Here is a 17,208-nt window from a genome sequence, read left to right as displayed (position 1 = left end):
CCTTCTCGTCCTCCTCCTCCTCCTCCTCCGTCTTTCCTTTAATTTGCTGGACAAACTGTTTGGTCGCGTCCAAATGTGCTGCAGATGGTGCCGCTGTCAGCAAAGTGTTTGCATGTGTTTACCTACTGCGCGTTTGGAGCTCAAACGTGATGGCACAATTCATCTACAAAGCTTTCAGACGTCAACATACTGCACGTTCACCAGCATCAACTCAAATCGGTTAAATCCAGGCTTTGAAAGCCACACAAAACTTTTTTTTTTTTTTTTTAGGGATAGGCCAATTATCAGTGCCCATATTTGGCACTTTTTACGAATCTGAAGGCCGATAAAGCTGTTATCTCACTGAGTGGTGAATGCTTGCAAACGGAGCAAATTTAGTTTTTGTTTTTTTTATTAGGATTTGTAAGGTATCTTTAATCGCGTTACTGAAGAATCTTTTATGCTATATGATGTTTGTTGATGTCAGGAACTATCTGTAATTACTGGGTTAACAGCAAATCAGAGAATTCCAGAAATGTGTGTGTTGCCGGATTATTGCTCGCTGTTCTCTGTACTTCTCCGCAGCCCAAGGGGCCTTTGGCGTCTCGTGATTCTCGATGCATTCTCGTTGTTTTTCATCTAGTCAAGTTATGTGAATAAATAGTTAAAACCGTATTTGTGTCTGCGCTTTGGGATCCAACCCTTCAGCACACAACACGGACAATTTTTCACTGTCTGCGAAGATCTTTTATGAACCTTGACAGAAACGCTGACACTCGAAAATCCCTACTTATTTTTAAAAATGAAAAAGAATAAGTAAAATTAATAAATCATGTTGAAATTTTGGAAAGCTATTCAAAGTAGAAAACTTCAGGGAACTTTTTGATGACTCTTGAAGCTCCCTGCAATTTTTGTTAGAATTTTTAAACAAAGCTGTCAATTCTTTATCCTTCCATCCATTTCCTTGGCCGCTTATTCCTCACAAGGGTCTCAGGGGGTGCTGGAGCCCATCTCAGCTGTCTCTGGGCAGTAGGCGGGGTACACTTTGGACTAGTTGCCAGCCAATCGCAGCAATTCTTTACGTTTAAATAAAAATAATCATATATATATATATATATATATATATATATATATATATATATATATATATATATTTTTTTTTTTATTTTTATTTTTTTTTTATTTTTTTATTATTTTTTTTTGACACTAATATTTTCTCTTATACTGCAAATGAATATCTGCTTGAAATATCGGTTATCGGCCTCCTTGGCTACTAATGAATCGCCCTTGAAAAAAACATCGGTGCAAGTTGTTTTGAAAACATTTTTTGCTTTATTGAGTACTGGACATCGTCCAAAAGGTTTGATTTGAATACAAAATGTAAACTTTAGTGAAACTTGTGCAAATGTTCCACGTTGGTTATGCAGGAAAGACCAGGTTCGTCATCGGTGTTGTATTTACACGGTAAGGAGAAAGACAAGGCTAAACTGGTCCGGCTTCTGGTGAGCCTCGACCTAGTTTTTTTTTTTTTTTTTTTTCCCCTTCATCATCTGGCTCAGTCTCCTCCTCCTCTTCATCACTGTCCTCCCTTTGGAACCACAAGGGGCCTTAAACCGTCAAAGTACACATGGATGACTTTTCGTATCAACACCCTTCACTGATTTGTATGTACGCAATTGTCCTGGCATGTGATTTCTGCTCTGCATTCCTTCAACGTTTTATTGTCTGTACATTCTTCGGTCCGGAGTCCAAAACTTAGGATTCCCCAACAAGACAAGCAGCACTCATTATTGCCAAAAAATAAAAAATCAAATAAAATCCTTGCCGGAGGATCAAACATCAAAATATGAACAGCAGCAACCTCGTTTTCTGCCACCCGAGTGGTTTGCTTTGGCTCAAAGAAGTTGTCAGGAGATTTTCCCGCCCTTTTCACTCTTGTCGAGTTCCTTACTGGTCGGAGTGGTTCTGCGCATTCTTCCGAGCAAAGCGGGGCAACTCGACCTCCGGACCTCAGTCTTTCTCCGGTTAGTCCCTCAACACCGGCGCTCAGAGATCCAGTCTGAAGGCGCCGAAGTAGCTGGAGGAATCATCGGCGTTGAGCATAGTCGGCGACGAGACGGAAACAAAGAGTTCGTCGCCGGCCCTCAGCTCAAAGAGTCCCCCTTGGTAGACGGAGTGGAGGGCGTACTCTGCGTCGGGCGCCCAGCACTTGGTGCCGACCCCCTTTAGGAGCTGCGGAGAAGAAACAGACGGCGTCAGCGAGGTTCGACGGTGTAACCAACATAAAAGATTCTGTTTATTATTTTATAGGGGTGTTAAAAAAAAAATCGATTCGGCGATATATCGCGATACTACATCGCGCGATTCTCGAATCGATTCAATAATCGGCAGAATCGATTTTTTTTTTTTTTTTTTTTTTTTTTAGGATTCACACCTTGAGCATGGAAGAATGTTATATGAACGGCACATTAAGCCTTAATATTTTTATTTTAATGCTGTTCAAACATGAAACAGATTACAACCTCTATAAGACTGAAATTTCAGATAAATAAATAATACATTTTCATATAAATCTTACACTCTACAAGCTTACTGATTAGTATTTTCTAAATATGAATGGAAAAAAAATCGCAACAATCGACTTATAAATTCGTATCGGGATTAATCGGTATCGAATCGTGACCATTCGTATCGGGATTAATCGGTATCGAATCGAATCGTGACCTGTGAATCGTGATACGAATCGAATCGTCAGGTACTAGGCAATTCCCACCCCTATTATTTTACAAGCTTTTGGATTTCTAATGTCAATATCCTAGTCCTAGTTTTTATTTTATGTGTTTTTATTTTGGCGAACTTCCTGCAGTCCAGGAAGTTCTATCCACTAGAGGTTTCTTTATACCAAACAGAAAGATGCTAACAGAAAAAAGGTCCGTGATTCAACGTGTTTTACGATTGTTGCTGTCTAAGCAACTAGCTGAAATGGGGATAAGGTATTTGTGTTGTTTCATTGTGATTTTTCATTACGTGAATTACTTGTGAAAAGGAGTTTTTTGTATGTTATTTTCAGTTAAAGTGAAGCTAATGATAGCTTCTCCTAAGTGGTTGCTCCTAACATTGTGTGATGTCACGCATAAAGTTGACGAGTAAATTTAACGGCTCATGTTAGCTGCTAATGGCTAACTAATTGCTACTGTCGCTTTTTAAGCTAGCCACGAACGGCTGAGTAGAAGGATGTTTGTGTTTTAGATTGTACGCGTGACTTCGAACAATTTGGTTGACTGCTCATGTTAGCTGCTAATGGCTAATAGCGGGACATTGTCACTTTTTATAGAAGGCCGTATAGAAGGTTGCTAATAGCTTTCTGTTTCAGCTAGCTTTTTCAGATGTAGAACTGAAAGTGTGTTGAAGTTATATTTGACAATAATGTTTAGTTGTTTGTTTACGGTATAGCTCTTACAGGTGTCAAGTCATCTTTATTTATATAGCACTTTCAAACAGCCTTAGCTGTCACAAAGCGCTTTACAGAAACACAACAAAACAAACGTGTCAACAAATCGAACAAGGAAGGAATAAAAACGTATAGAAACACGAGTAAGCTTCACCATTGTCTGACTAGGTTTGCTACAACCGGGTCGGCTGTTCGGCGTACCTGAATTGGGCTCGGATAGGAGGTCTTCTTGTAGACGCACTGCACCAGCTGGTGGCTAACGCTGCGCTGGTCCGCGTCAGCAGTGGCGGGCGACGGGTACCGGAAATACACCTGGAACAAACGTGGAGGCCGGCTCACTTTGGAAACGTTCCGGAAGTAGTCGCGGCAGAAGTCAAGGACGCTCACCTGTGAGTACAGGTAGTAGCGGCCGTCCTGGGGAACTCGCAGCCTTCCGTTGCTTAGGGTCATGTTGTGCAAGTGAGCCCCCAAGCTCCTATTGGCCCACGAGCGCACCACGTGGCGGCAGGACTGGTGGAGTCCTGGTTGAGGGTACCCTGTTGGGGGAAAAGTCAAGTGAGGTCTCGTCTCGTAGTCCCGATTCCAAGTACTCACCGATTAATCGGCCGATTCTTGGCCTACAAACATCGGCCAAAACAATCGTTCAATTGGGCCAAATGGCCGATTATTTTCCTCTTAAAACGTTATTTGAGAAAACCGAAGTTTCCGACGCTGTGAAAGTACCCTGAATGCACCATTTTGCTTGCGTAGCATGAGCAACTAGCAAGTATGTAGCGCATGTTCTTTGGTTATTCTGTTGTCCCTAAGCATCCTTTATGCTGTTTAACGACACTGCAGTTGGAGTTAACTGTAAAACTAAAAAGTCAACATTAAGAATTACATCCACTGTATATTTAAATACAAAACATGGTTCTTTTTTCAAACCATCGCTAGCCTAGCGCTAACAGGAAGTTAGCAAATGCAAACAGGAAGTTAGCATCGACGGGAGTGTTTTTCCTTCAAATAACAAATATCCACACACAAATCTTGTGGGAACACATACACACATATGAGATTACACTACGCAAAGGCACAAATTCTTCCTAATGTGTGAAAAACGAGTTATTTAAATATAATTTAATCCTAACTTTCTTCTGTACGGACTTTAAATGTGTACGCCATGGATGCACGGCACCACACTGCCCCTAAGAGGCCAAAACGCACAGGAACTGTCAGTATTTGGGTTAGGTTCTTACTGTCTTTTCAGTTGCTATTATTTTTTTGTTCCCTTCTATTTTTTTATTTTGTCATTGTCCTTCCAAGTTATATTATTAAGTTGATATTTCAAGGATTCAGACTTTCTTTTCTCAAAATTCAAGGATGCAAACGTCCAAGGATTTTTATTATTATTATTATTTTTTGGCTTAACACACATTTCCACATGACATGGCACGAAATACAATCCCCGAGGTCCCAGGTTAGCCCAGTAAGTCCCAAGACTTGTGAAAATAACACAAGATAAAAATATATAAAAGAAAAAAGTTAGCTTTACAGCAGTTGTAATTAAAAAAAAAAAGTAAGTGTTTTATTATTGACACATAATCTATACAATAACCTTGAATACTTCATGATTTTTTTTTTATGGACTTGCTATTCAAAGCAGAGAATCTTAATAGCGAAATTTTGTGCGTCAGTGACACCCATTGAAAAGGAATTGGGAAAGGGGTTAATTTGATGAATTGTATATTTTTAAATAATCGGCCGATTAATCGGCAATCGGTATCGGGCCCTACTTACCTTGCGAACTGGTGTCCCGGAGGGTCAGGTGGGCCGAAGGCCTTTGGACGACTGAGCTCAAGAACTTTGAGCCTGAGTTGTTGAAACTGCGAGGCATGGTTCTGGCCACTGGTTACGTGAAGATACAGCAGGGATACCAAAAACACAGGCTCAGAAACAAAAGTGCATGCGTGTGTGTGTGTGCGTGTGCGCATGTGCTCACCCATAAAGGTTTGTTTGGAGATGAGGTTCTCAGTCACCTGAAAGAAGAAGGCAGTCTTTCATTAGCATGCATAAATCATGATTGGTAGACAAGTTGTGTGAAGTCTTCTATTTTTTTCCCCCTTCTGTGATATCCGACTCCACGGCGGTTTGATGTGGCGCACGTCTTCTCCGCTGGCCGCCATCTGTTTTTTCTCTCCCGCTCGCTCCGTCATCGTTAACTGTGCAAGTGCAGTGGACGCTCGCCTTCTTTCGTGTGTTTTATTTTCACCGGATATTTAGTTGGTCCGCTCGCCTCTCATGTTTTCCCTCCACCTCCCATGTTAGCGGTTAGGTGCCACTGAGTTCCTGCTACTATTAATCTCCCCGAAAGGCCCTAGAAAGCGGAATGTGAAGGGTGAGAAGTGAGCTAATGGTGACCTGAGGTGGTTGTGTTAGCAGCTGGCCTGTTTTTCCCTCAGCAAACTGCACTCGATGCTTCTTGCTTTTAACGCATCCAAAGTACCAGATTTGTTGGTCAAGTGGCCTCTCGGGTAGGAGGGAGCAAAATTCAACCCGAGCGGCTTTTTGGACAGATGCTTTGGGCTCGCGGTGGCAACAACTGTTGAACCGCATGTAGTACAAAGAAAAGTAAGTCAAGGAACTGCTCCTTCTGCGTTCCACAAAATGGCCGTGGTGGCGATATGACCGCTCGAATCCCGTCTTGTGCTCACCGGCTTCCTCCACATGTTTGTGCAGTCTACGGTCTCGCTCAGCGGAGCATGTCCGTCTGGGCTTTGCGTTCCTCGGGGTCCTGAGAGCAGAAAATTGCCTCCTCGCCCGTGAGGAAAAAGGAGAAAATTGGCAGCACATTTGTTTTTGTGCGAACAAATGAGCTTTTCATCCTCTAGTGGGCCGCCGGGCTTCGTCTGATACCACAGCGGCAGGTCTGTCTTCACAAGCCTTAACTGATAATCAGCTGAGGCCCAGAGAGTGAAATCTGTCACCAAAAGACGGAAGCTGCGCTCGGATGTGAACACCATCCAACAGTTTGTTTCTTTCCACGACATCTGATCTTGACCAAATTCCAAAAATGGTCACATGCCATCGACTTGTCAAAGTTTATGAAGAAATGCTTCCAAGTCATCCATTGATCTTTTAGCAGAGATGTTAAATTCAGGTCCAGAAAGTAAAAGCCTGTCTACAGGTAATCAAACAGGTCATCAGTCTTATGTCACACAAACGGCATGATCTCTTGTAGTCTGCGCTAAGAAACCAAAATGATAAGAAACGTGTCTAATAATCAAACTGAGTGTCAGTTGACTCACTCACAGATATTTCTCAATTCTTAGATTCTGTGCCCTCCTGAATGCAAGACTTGTGCCCTTTTTGAAGGGTCTTAAAGGAATACAAGACTATACTATTCTGTGGAATGGTTCATTTCAACTCTTCCCATTTTGGACAGCCATGTGATCATCATGACGTATCACGTGCGTAAAACACACATTGAATGACATGGCTGCCAGTGACAACAAATATCACGAGGAATTATTGTGTCCCACGGCGAACATCAAATGTGGAATTACGCCTTATAGCAAAGAAGCACTTCTTCAAAAGCAGTACAGCCACGGAGGACTCGCCAAACATTTGTGTCCATCTGAAAGTGAAGATGAAACCAACCAATTGTTACAGAGGCTCAAATTACCAGTCAAGTCACCATTGACACTGTTCACTCTGGAAATGTAATTTGTGGGCGGCCCCTAACCTGGACGGTAAACATCTGGGTGACTTTTACTCTGCTAGGCTAAGCTACATGTTGTGTGCTAAGAACGCTTTAGCCCACATTAGGAGCTGCAGCCCCACCCCCACACAGAATGATATGATCCCTGATGTGTTGAGGATTTTACTCTCACCAGTCACCAGAATTGGCTCAGTAATTGGTATAGAAGACTTTTTTTTTTTTTTTTTGTGCCCACATCAGCAAACTTGAAATGACCGAAACCGACTTTTGTTTACGCACGGGATACGTCATCATGATCACGTGACCAGGATAATGGCGTTCACCACGGTATATTTTATTTTGATACTTAATTATCGATCTAAAATAAAATTCATGGAATAAGGTGCCAGAGATATGTGCACTTTTATTCTTTATCCACACTGTTTAATCCAATAATGAAAAATGAGTTATAAGTCTTGTATCGCTTTAACCTCATGGAAAAGGACTTCCGGAGCATGTGGCAACCATTTAATCCTTGTCGGCACGGAAGCATTGCCAACCAAAGACAAAGAATTTCAGCACAAAGCAGATGTTGACTATTCCCTCAAGCTTTTGTGCTTGGATCTGCAGCTCCAACATGACAGCGCAACTCTTGCACCAGGAAAACAGAAAAACTTTCTGCATTCCTTCCCTTTGCCGTTTATTCAACTATTAAGTCTTTCAACTTTGCGTTTCTGATCCTGCAACCTTTTCAGCAACACCGCCATTAGCTTTTTGGGCCGTCCGCCGCGGTCTTCTATTTGGAAGGTCAACTTTCTCCCAGCAAGCTCGTAAATACAAGCTGTGAAAAGGAGCTGCCGCGCGCCGGTTTACGACTTGCCAAATTTACTGCCGCTTGGACAGGTGAACTGCAAGGAAACAGGAAGGAGACTTCATCTTTTTACGCTCTCGTCAGCTCGGTAAAAGAACGTGCGGATTATGGAATGAGAAGGATGAGTGACAGCTTTGCAGAAGTAAAAGGCTGAGTTGCCGGGACGAGAGACAAGCAGGCACATGAAGGAGCCTTTCTCCTGCAGATTAGTGGGGGCTGCAACCCAATACTTGAATACGCTGCTTGCCCTAGACAGGCCTGGGCTGGCTCGCTCTGTGTGAGAAAGAGTCTGTGTGTGCGGGGGGGGGGGCGGCAGGTTGATGATTCATAAACCACTGCAACAGTGTTTCATGACATTCGGAGGAGGAAGCAGGAATGCACAAAAAGCCTTTTCTCATCAAGGAAATTATTTTGAGTTTCATGTGGAGGGTTCTGGGAAAACAGGCTAGTAAAAACAAAAGATTCTGTTTTAGGCTAGAAAAACGTGTCATGGTGGGTTGAGAGGTTTGACTGGATGCTGAAGTTTATTTAGAATAGTAGCTGCCGACTTTGGGGAAATTCTTTTTCTGTCTGGTGTGGAAGAACAAAGAACCCTGACATGAAGGTGACGAAGCATTTAGCAAAAGGTGAAAACAGACGCCCACTGTTGTTGTGTATATTCCCATGATGCTTCCCCTTTGTTGTGTTGATTGCTCTGGTCCATTTGCACGTGGCCCCATATAACAATCTGTGTTTGGTGCCGCCCCTGCGCCGGATGCCTGATATGTGACCTCTTTGCAAAGGTAATGAACTGTGCAAGTCTAGTTTTGTGGATTAGAGCCCATCCTTTTTTCCACACCGGTGTTCCTTCACTGTGTGAAAGTGCCTCTGGCGTGCACGTTGATTGAAGTGGATCACGTAAATATTGAACTTCCAAGCCTTTCCTGTTCACTACTTTCCTTATTTTTTCAATTCAATGGAGTTCTACTTGCTGTCTTTCCACTTGCACATGTCGGAAAAGCTCCGTTCTAACCAAACAAGTTGAAAAGAAAGCCAAAAGCTTATCATCTTGCACTCTCATCAAATCTAAAAATAGCCTCAGGTCAAATTCAGCCCTCGCTGACCTCTGATTGGTCTACGTGTGACATGATGAAGCAACCCTCCTTTAGTTCTTGATACTTGATTTGAAGAGCTGTATGAAAACAAACGCGCACACACGTAACCCAAAAGAAGGTCAGTGGTGTTTATGTGTGAGTCATAGTTGGCAGCCTGACAGAAGAACAACAATCTTCATTCGTCTGCACTCAGCAGTAAGACAACGCTAGAAGCAAAACAAGCTAGCAGTGATTTCTTGGTCGAGAGCCTGCGGGGATTTTTCCATTTTGAAATCAAGCGCATATTTGGTGTGTCACCCTTTGAAGACCCCCCCAGTGGACTGTCATCGATCATTTCACGTTGACATTACCTTGGAGATGTAGGCTTTGATGCCCTCGGCCAGCTTGATGCAAGGTTCTCCCAGGAGCTGGGCCAGCTGCTCTGGGATGTCCTGGTCGAGAGCGTTGAGTAAACTCAGACATTTGAGCTCCTCCGTCACCCCCTGACTGCGCACCTGCACGCACAACACAAAGAAGAAACCTCATTCGTCATGTGGACAACCGATTGGGGAAAAACTCCGCTAAAGTCAGCATGTGAGCGTTGACGAGCAGCTGGACTTTGTCATTTTTCATTTACAATTCCGTTTTTGTTACTTGAGAAACTCGCCGGCAAACCCCCCATGATGCTACGGCCCGCTCCGAGAACGCGGCTAACGACCGCGCTGAGCCAGCGTGGGCAAAGATAACACACTTGGTTTTCTTCTCATTCATGTCTTTTCGTGTTTTGCTCTAACGAGATCTGGGTCAGCACGGTGGGGGGGTTGACGGATTTACGGGAAAGGTTAAGATTCTTCGAAGGAGAGTCAGTGCGAGTGACTCAGCCTTTGCAGGCTGTCTGCTCTAATGACATTCACATGTTGCGTGTGAGAGAAACGCAAGACTTTTCTTCACTCCATATTGAGTCGGCGATTGTTGTGTTGTGACAAGCGACTTCTTTCCAGCTTGCCTGATGGTTGTGTAAAAAGTTTCAACGTCATTGTTTTGCTGCTTGGATTCTCTCCAGAAGCTCATTGAGAAGCGCTGGTGAGCCGCAGTTCTGGTACTTTTCCTCGCCTCATTGTCGTGCTCAAGAAGCGTTCAAATTTGCTGTTTTGTCTAGCAACAGGCGTCCCGCTGTGCTAATTCGACGGATGAGCAGCGTGTGCCGCTAGCGCTACTTGAAGCTAACGCAAAACAGGTGTATTGACTGGAAACGTTTATGTTCTCATCTTTTGACCAGAATGTGCTGACAGTGGAGTCCAGTTCGGGGGATGGCGGCGGGGTGGGGTCGCCAGAACAGTCTCCCTACTTTCCAATTGTTATTCCATGCGTGTAGCGTCCATTGACCTCGACAAGGCCAGCGGGGGGAGGGTTTGATCTATGGTGGGAAAGGCGGCGACGTGAATCACGCCTGTCCAAACAGAACATTCAAGAAAAAGCAGCAATACTAGGTGTCAAACTTGCAACCTGGGGGTCAAATGGGGCCTGTCACATCATTTTCGGGGGCCCACTCAAGCAGATCCAGTTAAGGTTTCTTGCAAAATGGATTTATTCTTTCCATTTTAGTTTGCATTTATCCACCCTGAAATTCATGACAACGCTGACGAGATCGCTCATACAGTTGGCCCAAAAATATTTGGACAGTGACACAAGTTTTGTTATTGTAGCTGTTGACAAAAACATATCCAGAATACAATCAATTAATTAATATAGAATTAAAGTGCAGACTCTGCTTTAATTTGAGAGTATTGACATCCAAATTGGAGGAAGGATTTAATAATTACAGCTCTTTAAAATGTAGCTGTCACTTTTTCAGGGGACCAAAAATAATTGGGCAATTGACTCAGAAGGCTGCAAAAAATAAAAACATGTTCCCTTCCCTCATTAACCTGTCATCAAATACACAGTTAAAAGGTCTGGAGTTGATTCTAGGTGTGGCGTTTTCATTTGGAACATGTTGCTATGAACACACAACATGCTGTCAAAGGAGCTCTCAAATAGGGGCCAAACAGCCCATTCTGAGGCTGACAAAAAATTAACAAAACCATCCACGAAAGAGCAGAAATGTTAAGAGCGGCCAAATCAACAGTTTGGTACATTGTGAGAAAGACAAAATGCACTGGTGAGCTTGTGAACTCAAAAAGGCCTGGACATTCGCATGCTCTAGCATAAAAAACAAAAAAAAACAAAAAAAACGTATAAATACGTCTTTGGGAGCAAATGAGTTAATCATAGATTTCTTTTCAAAGCTTAAAGTCTGCCCTTCAATTACATTGTAGTTGAGTCCGTTTAAATCCAATGTGGTAGCTAAATCATGAAAATTGTGTCACTGTCCATATACTTTTGGGCCTAACTGTATTTATGCCACCAATTGATTGACTTGTAGCCACAGAAAATTTCTGCTGGCGCTGTTAGCGCGCGACGCGTGAGCGCAATGTGTGGCTGGCGCCAAACCACTTCTTCCAACTTTGTCTCGCAGTTTTCCCATCATTTACTTTTCCCGTCAAACGCCTGTGAGAAAACTTCTGTCTGTGGCAGCGGAGTGGCCAGAGTTCTTTATCTTCCTCTTGGGAGCTGCGCAAAACTCCGCTAGCCATTCCTTTACCTACCAATGGGCTACTTTTTGTCCACATGCTGATGGGACGTCTCCATGGCAACGTGAGCAAACGAGCTCACATGAAGGCTGGATGGAGCTGCTCTCAGGAAGTCGGGAACAATACCTCACTGTTCCCACCCTGTGTGTGCAATAACGTGCACGTTCATCTAACGTGCACGCCTAAATTTAGAGTTCTTGCCTGGTCTGTCCCTCTGGTCTGCTTGGATTTGAGTTACGTGGCCCCTCTCAACTCTCGCTAATCCTCTCAAATGAGAGATGTGCACTGCCAAACACACACACACAGATTGCAGCGCGCTTTCCAAGAAGCCCTCAAAGATATACTTTTCGGGTTTTGGTGTCCAGTGAAGGCCAACCAAAAGCAAGCTGGATGGGAGAGGATGGGGGGTTAGAACAAACACACATGCACATTGGTGCGCGGCTGCAGCTGGACTCGGGGCATAAATCACTTTGGCCAAAGACAGAGAAGCTCAAGTGTCGGAGTGAACGCAAACTTGGGACGAGGTCCAACACGACTGCGTCATGCCTGTTGCAAGACACGAGTCCTCACGTGCAACAGCTTAAAAATAGTTTTCAGCTTTGATTTGTAAACGTTCTGTTAGCCTGTCAGTTTACTTTCTTGACTGCGGAGAGCCACTAGCGACGTTTCATCATCAGCGCCTGTGTGTGTTGCGTGCCCGATTCCCAGTAGAGACGCTTCATGTGGCGCGCACGTGCGTCTGCTTCGCGTGTTTAACGAGGCTCCGGCGACTCAGGAATGCTGTGAGCGGCCAAACCGGTCTCAAGATGTCTTTTGTGCGCACCTGCGTGCGTGTGAGCACACACACACACACACACACACGCACATAAACATATGCAATGGGACCACTCCCGGGCCTCGGCCATTGTGACCTCCGACCCGCCATTGTCAGCGCGCTGCCCTGGATTCTGTGCTGTTTTGATGGAGATGCGGGGCGGAGTTGTTTTGTGGCTATCAAGATAACGATTCATATCTGACGCTCAAGGCCAGAGGTCGGCGTACAGTACACTTCTGGGAAACGAGAACGAGGAAATAGTCGACAACTGGGTCAGGACTATTTTGATTGACACAATAGACGTGCTGCGCTCTTTGCAAATAATGCAAAATCGTTCACCGCTAACAATGGAGTAAACATGCCACAATAGCCAATAACAAGTCTCGTATAACCTGAAAATACAGTATAACAATATATCATGTTGGTTTTCTTTTTTTATATAATCAAGTTTTTATTTCTTAAATTCACATTGTGTATTATGCAATGGGCTGGCAATCAGTTCAGGGTGTGCTGCCTGAAGCTGGCTGGGATAGGCTCCAACACCCCCCGCAACCCTTGTGAGGAGTAAGCGGTTTAGAAAATGGATGGATGGATGGATGGATGGACATTGTGTATAACAGCAAATTGCATATTCTTGTCAAGAAGGAAAACTAAACTGATTTAAAAAAGATAAGATCTACTAAAGTTGGGTATTGCCAATAATCTCACAATACGATACGTATCACAATACAGGGGGTCACGATACGATACGTATCGCGATACATATGTATATATGTATGTGTATCTTTAAAATAGGCTTCACATACACTTTTTTTTTTTTTTTTTTTTTTTTAAATAAATAATGAGGCCACAATGCAAACTAAACTCCATATTGTGTCCCTTTCATCTGCTACCCCCCACTCCTCTCCTCTGCTCCTGTCAGCTCATGAGACAAATGGGCTAATTAAAGCCAATTAACTTCAGATGCTGCTTAAGTACAATTCACATTGCAAGCTGCTCCCCTCCCCGCACCTGCTTCCTTGTCCATGAGTAAAACTTCAGAGGCTGATGTTCCTGCAGTTTTAACTCATAACTGTATTGTGAAAACAAACAAATAATGTTCCTGATTTTATAAATATTGTATACGACTTGTATGTTACTCATATTTGTATGCCACTGACATATGGCGTAGCATAATTCATTTCTGTTTCTGTTTAGCAATGTAATTTCTCTCTGTAGTCTAAACACTTAATTTGCCTGCTATTTTGTTGGATGTTATCAGCTTTAGGTTCCAGCTGTATGTCTGTGAAAAGTGGACTTGTTCACTCCAAACACTTAATTATGTTGTTAAATGCGCTAGCTGTGTTAGTGTTAGCTTAGCTTAGTTTCTCTGTCTTTACTTGCCATCCCTTTGCGAAAATGATACTTGTCGAATGTGTAGCTTATTCGCCGCCATGGAGGTCAAGTCAAGTCAAGTCATCTTTATTTATATAGCACTTTCAAACAGCCTTAGGACGATTACTGACTCAGGAGCGAGTGCACACCGTTTTTAGCCACAGAAAAAGTAGTAGCCAGCGAAGCTTATTGCTAGCTAGGCGGTTATAACGGTCGACCGTCTACATCCTGTGTATAGGTGATGTGAGTGCGCTCTGTCTCGGGATTGCAGATGAAAAATAGCCTCTTGGGCTGGCTAATTCTGGCATATTTACATCAATGTTTATTAATATTGTGTACTGTCCCTGATACACATCAATCAATCGATGAAACTTTTTGGGAAAGTCTGCCGTTTGGAAAAACTTCAAACTCTCAATTGTGCTTTTCAATGTATTTTAATGAGGCGCAAAATCCACATTTTGACCCGCACACTGCGATGCGAAACCTTCCCGTAGTGGTAATCGCTTGCAGTCCAACGCGATGACTGCTGTTGTTGCTAGCAATTAGCATCAAGCGAGGAAAGCGAGTTTGTGGCTTCATCACGTACATCCACTGTGTTAAGCAACTATTTTGACTTCCTATATAGATCTCACATGCGGCGTCAGCGACAAAACAGATGATGGTCCGGTTTGAGACGATCCCAGACCTTCAGGACATTCTCGGCCTTCCACCACGAGGTCTGCTGGCCAGCCTGCGGGTGGGCTACTATGTCTCGTTTTGTGCGCTGTGACTCATGTGTCTCCACAAATGAGACGTCCAAAATGTGAACGAGATGTCTTCTTTCATCAGTGCCACTGCCTGCTAAGCATGTGTTTGGCTGAAAGCGTTTGCTTCACGTGATTGGCTGCGTGCCACCTGACACATTTGCGAACGCCAACCCCCCCCCACACACACAAAGTGACAACTGCGCTTATTTGCACCAGTGTAAGCGCTGTAATTCTCGCTGAGAGCCTTTATCAGGACTTGTTGACTGACGGAGGAAGCAAACAAAGTGATAGCACGCACACGGACACACAGACACACAGCCTTATGCGCACACGCTTAATAGGCATTCCTACAAGGGAATGCAAGATTTTCTGAGCTTCTTAAATGAGAGTATACAAAAGTATCTATGTCTTATAAACATGACTACAGATGTGTTGCATTTGCTGACCCAACTGTCCAGGAATCACACATTGATACACATCATATTAAATAGATATAAAGCTCCTAGGTGCGCTCATTTTGCTGACCTAGATGGCAAGGTTGCTGGCGGGAATGACAATCAAGGCACAAATTAGTATTTTGGGTGCATATTGTGAGCAGAAGTCACATTCCCCCCCTTCTGATTTATGGCATTGAAAGGATTTATTTTTGGTCTACTTTGCCCGCATATGTTGGCACGTTGTTTATTTGACGGCAATACTAAACAATTCCTTCTTGTCCCGTGTTGTTGCGCTCCACCGGCCGCGCTTGTTTGTTAATTGAAGGGGGTACTTTTTATTCAGACGAGGGGGGAATTCCCCCCAAACACACATGCTCAGGCCTCATGCGTTTCATGAGACAAGTTTGGGGCTGAATACACAATATGCCCACTGTTATTTGAAGAAGTTTGACTGACTGAGATTGTTGTCATACGCCTCTTTGCAGTCAGAGAGCGGACATTTGGCAAATTGGCGCTACGCTTGGAATAATAAAGATAAAGAGGCTGTTGGTTACCACCGTTCCCTTTGGGGTCTTATCGCTTATAACGCCCGCGTCACGTGCGAGGACAAAAACAAGATGGTCCTCATCCTCTACAGCCTGACCACTGTGGAGATTTTCACAGCTGGGATCATCTTCGGAGATGTGTGAAATGTTGCTTGGATAGGGGTGGGGGGGGGGGGGTCTGGGCTCAGGCTCTGACATTGAATACAAAAATGACACAATTTGATTTCTTTTGCTTCCCGTCAGACCAAGAATGCTTCCAGATGGACTCTCCACCTCTCTATAAAGTTATTTTGTTTTCCTTGTTACTATGCAGAAAGGAGCACGCTGATTATTTCCATAAATGAGCTCCAGCGTGGGGAAAGAAATCTTCTCATTATGACTTCAGGAGAGAAAAATGTCCCGAGAAGTTCTACAGAGTGGAAGAGTTGCAAAAGTTCTTACCTGTGAGATGGACATGTTCAGGTAGACGAAGAGCCCCGTGGTGGAGGCCACCTGCAGGACAACCACCACCGCCACCACCAGGGCCACCCACATCTTGGAAGGCGCTTCCCGCCGCCTCGCGCCGCTGCTGGGACCCCCGGTCGGAACCATCATGTAGGTCGTGGACTCGCTGCTAACGGATCGGAAATAATCCTGCTGCTGTTGCTGCTCGCTCGGGCTGGCCATGGCGGCCCCCGCGCACGGAACCCAGGGGACAGCGACAAAGTTCACGCCAAAATGTCCATGCAAGAAGACGCCAGTTTAAAGCGGGGATGTGGTCATGCCTGCTGGAGCGGACGAGTGGAGCTGGCTGCAGGACGAGGTTGCGAGAAGCAGCAGAGGGGTTGGCTTAACCTCTTCGTCACCCGGGGGGAGGCGGGGGAGGAGCAACAAGCAGGCCTGCAAGCAAAAAGCTCATAACTTTCTCAACCTCTTCACTCGATGAAAACTTGGTTTCTGTGTCAAACTGTTTGTCGGAGATGTTCCGCCTCCCCGCTTTTGAGAAGCAAGTGAGACAGGCAGACAGACAGGTGGTTGTATTTAGGTCATCATAGGCTCGCACGCATTTCTGTAAATACTACGAGAATACATTTTTAGGTCCGACCAATCAAGCGTTGTTTAGGTCGGGACATGCAGCTGCGAGGAAACCAGAAAGCCCCGACGCCGGGGGAAAACAAACAAACAAACAAACAAACAAACAAACAATCATAGACAAATCAATGCTGCTATTAATTCCCTTTTCGCAGAATTACTCGCCGTTTGCCTGTTTAATGTTGAACCTTTCGTGCATTTTTAGCTGGCAAATATGTTTGGTGCTTTGTTTTTTTTCCCCCCAAGACAAGACCGAAGACGACACTTTTATGCTTGGTCAAAATGAACGCGCACAAGATGACGCATCGTCCAATCAACTTGAATTGAATGTCCCGTCTTACGGCGCAAAAACAAAAAGAAAAGTGTGGGCTCGACGCCACTTCACATTACAATTACCGTTCAGGACAGTTTTAAAAATAATAATAATAATAATAATACAAAAAAAAAATTTCCTCGCCAAAAGGAGAAAGAAAAAACTTATACACAAAAAAAAAATGATTAGAAGATTAGAACTCCCTTCATTAATCTCTATTGCCAG

The 17,208-nt window shown here is 44.1% G+C and overlaps 1 protein-coding gene across 1 annotated transcript; it reads right to left on the bottom strand.

Annotated features, from left to right (window-relative positions):
• Window positions 1-1,288: 1,288 nt before the first annotated feature.
• Window positions 1,289-16,583, bottom strand: tnfsf10l (TNF superfamily member 10, like). The gene is made up of 7 exons (XM_077500206.1): window positions 16,041-16,583; window positions 9,422-9,565; window positions 5,409-5,445; window positions 5,207-5,314; window positions 3,818-3,966; window positions 3,632-3,742; window positions 1,289-2,211 (listed from the first exon to the last, which is right to left on the bottom strand). Exons 1-7 carry the CDS (start codon window positions 16,263-16,265, stop codon window positions 2,026-2,028), a joined length of 960 nt encoding a protein of 319 aa, XP_077356332.1. The 5' UTR covers window positions 16,266-16,583; the 3' UTR covers window positions 1,289-2,025.
• Window positions 16,584-17,208: the final 625 nt, after the last annotated feature.

The sequence above is a fragment of the Festucalex cinctus genome, chromosome 16 (genome assembly GCF_051991245.1).
Source record: "Festucalex cinctus isolate MCC-2025b chromosome 16, RoL_Fcin_1.0, whole genome shotgun sequence".
NCBI lineage: Eukaryota > Metazoa > Chordata > Actinopteri > Syngnathiformes > Syngnathidae > Festucalex > Festucalex cinctus.
The sequence above is the reverse complement of the archived record's forward strand: the minus strand, read 5'-3'. Positions and strand labels throughout refer to the sequence as shown.

Excerpts from the sequence above, each read along its gene's own strand:
- tnfsf10l (XM_077500206.1), bottom strand. The coding sequence starts at position 16,265 with ATGGCCAGCCCGAGCGAGCAGCAACAGCAGCAGGATTATTTCCGATCC. Across the intron at positions 9,566-16,040 it reads TGAACATGTCCATCTCACAG|GTGCGCAGTCAGGGGGTGAC; the intron begins GTAAGAACTTTT and ends TTGTGCGTGCAG. Across the intron at positions 5,315-5,408 it reads CTCCAAACAAACCTTTATGG|TGGCCAGAACCATGCCTCGC; the intron begins GTGAGCACATGC and ends TCACGTAACCAG.